Here is a 2258-nt window from a genome sequence, read left to right as displayed (position 1 = left end):
GAGCAGTGCAGCTATCACACTAGCAAACATATACCCCGCAAACGCGAAAGATACTATAGCGCTACCCAGGACTAGGTAGTATCTGTGTTCATCTTAGTATGACGGGGTGACAAGGAAAGTAGTAGTAGTAGCCGATACTACACGTGGACTCCGGCACCAAGAGCACCCAGGGAAAGTAAATATTTCACTCCACTTCGGAGCTCGAACCATCGATGTATCCGTGGACAAAACCAGCTAACACACACTTCTATCGCCAACCTAAGAACAGGCGGAAGTTATCGAAATACCTTGTGATAGGAAGAAGGGAGTTATAGTGAAAAGGAGCCATAGATTGTGATTCGAGGAACTGACGGGAGGGGGAAGGGAGGAGGAAAGAACAAATGGAAAACTGCATTGCAGATTCGCAATCCGATCTCGGTGTAGTTTGCCGTTTACCTTCATTCTTTCGATATGGATCCGATTCATGCCATTCAAGGGTGAGCGAGTCTACTACGACATCATCGAGCTAGAAAGTCTCGAGTCGAAGGTCGAGCTCTTGATACTAGGTTATACAACCATTTCGATATGGAATGGTTGGTAACCATATATGGCAGCGACTACCATATTACTGAATATGAATCATTCCACTTCATACACTTGTAATCACTAATCGGACTAAAGGATGAACTGTGCGCTGACACCAAAGCACATCGGTGCACGCAGAGTACGGATAGCGTGCTGAATCGAAATTTCAGCAAATATTAGAGGTTGGAAAAGAAAACGGCAAAGTGTGTTATTTAGTAGTATGAAGAGCTGATATCGGCGATTGCTCTTATGTCAAGGTCGCAAACTACCGCCCGTGTTACATCAAGAAACCTCGGAAAATGGCCGATCCACCGAATGCAGAGACCTCATTGGCATATGCTGAACGAAGACCAGCCTCCACAAACGATTTGGCTATAGCAAGGGCCACACTGAGGAAGAAGAATGGCAACAAGAATGGCATGATGATGGGGAAGAAGGACACTACACTGTCTTGAGCCAGTAAGAGGAATCCTTATATATACTAACCGGGGCAGGGGTCAGAGGGGCGTGTGAAGAAATTGACATTGAGGACACCCTTCTCGACTTCGAGTCTGTTAAAAGGGAGCTTGTCGATGTGAACCCACGTTGGCGATGATAAGCATTAGGTTTCTTGCTGATGTCTTGGTCATGATGCACTGACCGATACAAAGGCCCAACGAGACTTTGCCGAGATCGAGACGGACCATGGCCATCGCAATGGTGGTAAGGAGGACCACTTACGGAGACAGAACGGTCTTTGTTGTTGCAGTCCTAGGAAATGATAAGGCCAACCACGATTATTAAGGTATGAATAATTACACTTGTTCCATGGTCATGATGATAATATTCCCTCTCTCCTCGGAGTATACTTAAGGCAGCAGCCCCTGACACTGTGGCTCTTCTACTACTGCTACTACCAGGCCAAGGTAGACTTTTACCTACATATAATACTGCTACACACAGCTCTGACCACCGACATCAGGCTTACCTTCCCGTCCTTCATTCCTTGAAGGGATGTCATGGTCATCAACATCATCACTAAAAGTATCTATATCGGATGATCGGCTTGAATTCTCCATACAATCTATACAGATTGGAGGGCCATTCCTAACCAACTGAAATGATATCTATCCGGCACCACGATGAATATAAACAAAACAGCGAGATTGATGAACATGAGGAAACCTTATGATGGACGGTGAAGAACCCATAAAGTGTATTTACATAGAATTATGATACGACGATATAAGTTATATCGTATAGCCAGGAACAAACGGCACAACACAAGCTCGACCACCCACATGAGAATAATACCCAACTTTCTTTAGTAGACTGATGACCACGTTTTTGGTGACACCGAGTTCGTGGTTCCACTGCCGGCGTTTTACACCCATTCAGCCCGACCATTATCAAATGATATGTTCTTATTGGGGAGCGTGAAAGTCCAGTTTGTGCCGCCTTGAGCCAGATGGCTATGAATCATTCACGGATTATATGTATAATGTAACTAAGTATATAAAACATCGGGAAGTTCGAAGATCTGTCTCTTCTGCCTCTTCCAACGGTTTCACAGCCAGTTGTTTTGAGGCCGTACCTCATGGGCTTCTCACAAGGCATTGCAGGACATTATATTTTTCGCTACCACTTGCAGTACCGATGGTAGTAGCGATCCGGAAGAGACACTACACGTAGCAGGATGATGGCTTCATAGCAAT

At 45.2% G+C, this 2258-nt stretch overlaps 1 protein-coding gene across 1 annotated transcript in view; it reads right to left on the bottom strand.

Moving 5' to 3' along the window:
• Pmar_PMAR022400 (conserved hypothetical protein) overlaps positions 1-1660 on the bottom strand; it is a gene marked incomplete at its 3' end in the record, with an annotated part of 3247 nt that extends 1587 nt beyond the window's left edge. The window contains exons 1-6 of the mRNA XM_002785606.1: positions 1532-1660; positions 1363-1481; positions 1010-1314; positions 846-953; positions 142-258; positions 1-82 (exon numbers count right to left, since the gene is read on the bottom strand). The exon at positions 1-82 is cut by the window's left edge and continues 4 nt beyond it. Coding sequence (XP_002785652.1) covers positions 1-82; positions 142-258; positions 846-953; positions 1010-1314; positions 1363-1481; positions 1532-1622 — 822 coding nt within the window. The 5' untranslated portion in view covers positions 1623-1660. The remainder of the gene's footprint in view (positions 83-141; positions 259-845; positions 954-1009; positions 1315-1362; positions 1482-1531) is intronic.
• Positions 1661-2258: the final 598 nt, after the last annotated feature.

This window comes from Perkinsus marinus, assembly GCF_000006405.1.
Source record: "Perkinsus marinus ATCC 50983 genomic scaffold scf_1104296932410, whole genome shotgun sequence".
NCBI lineage: Eukaryota > Perkinsozoa > Perkinsida > Perkinsidae > Perkinsus > Perkinsus marinus.
This window is presented reverse-complemented; position numbering and strand designations above follow the sequence as displayed.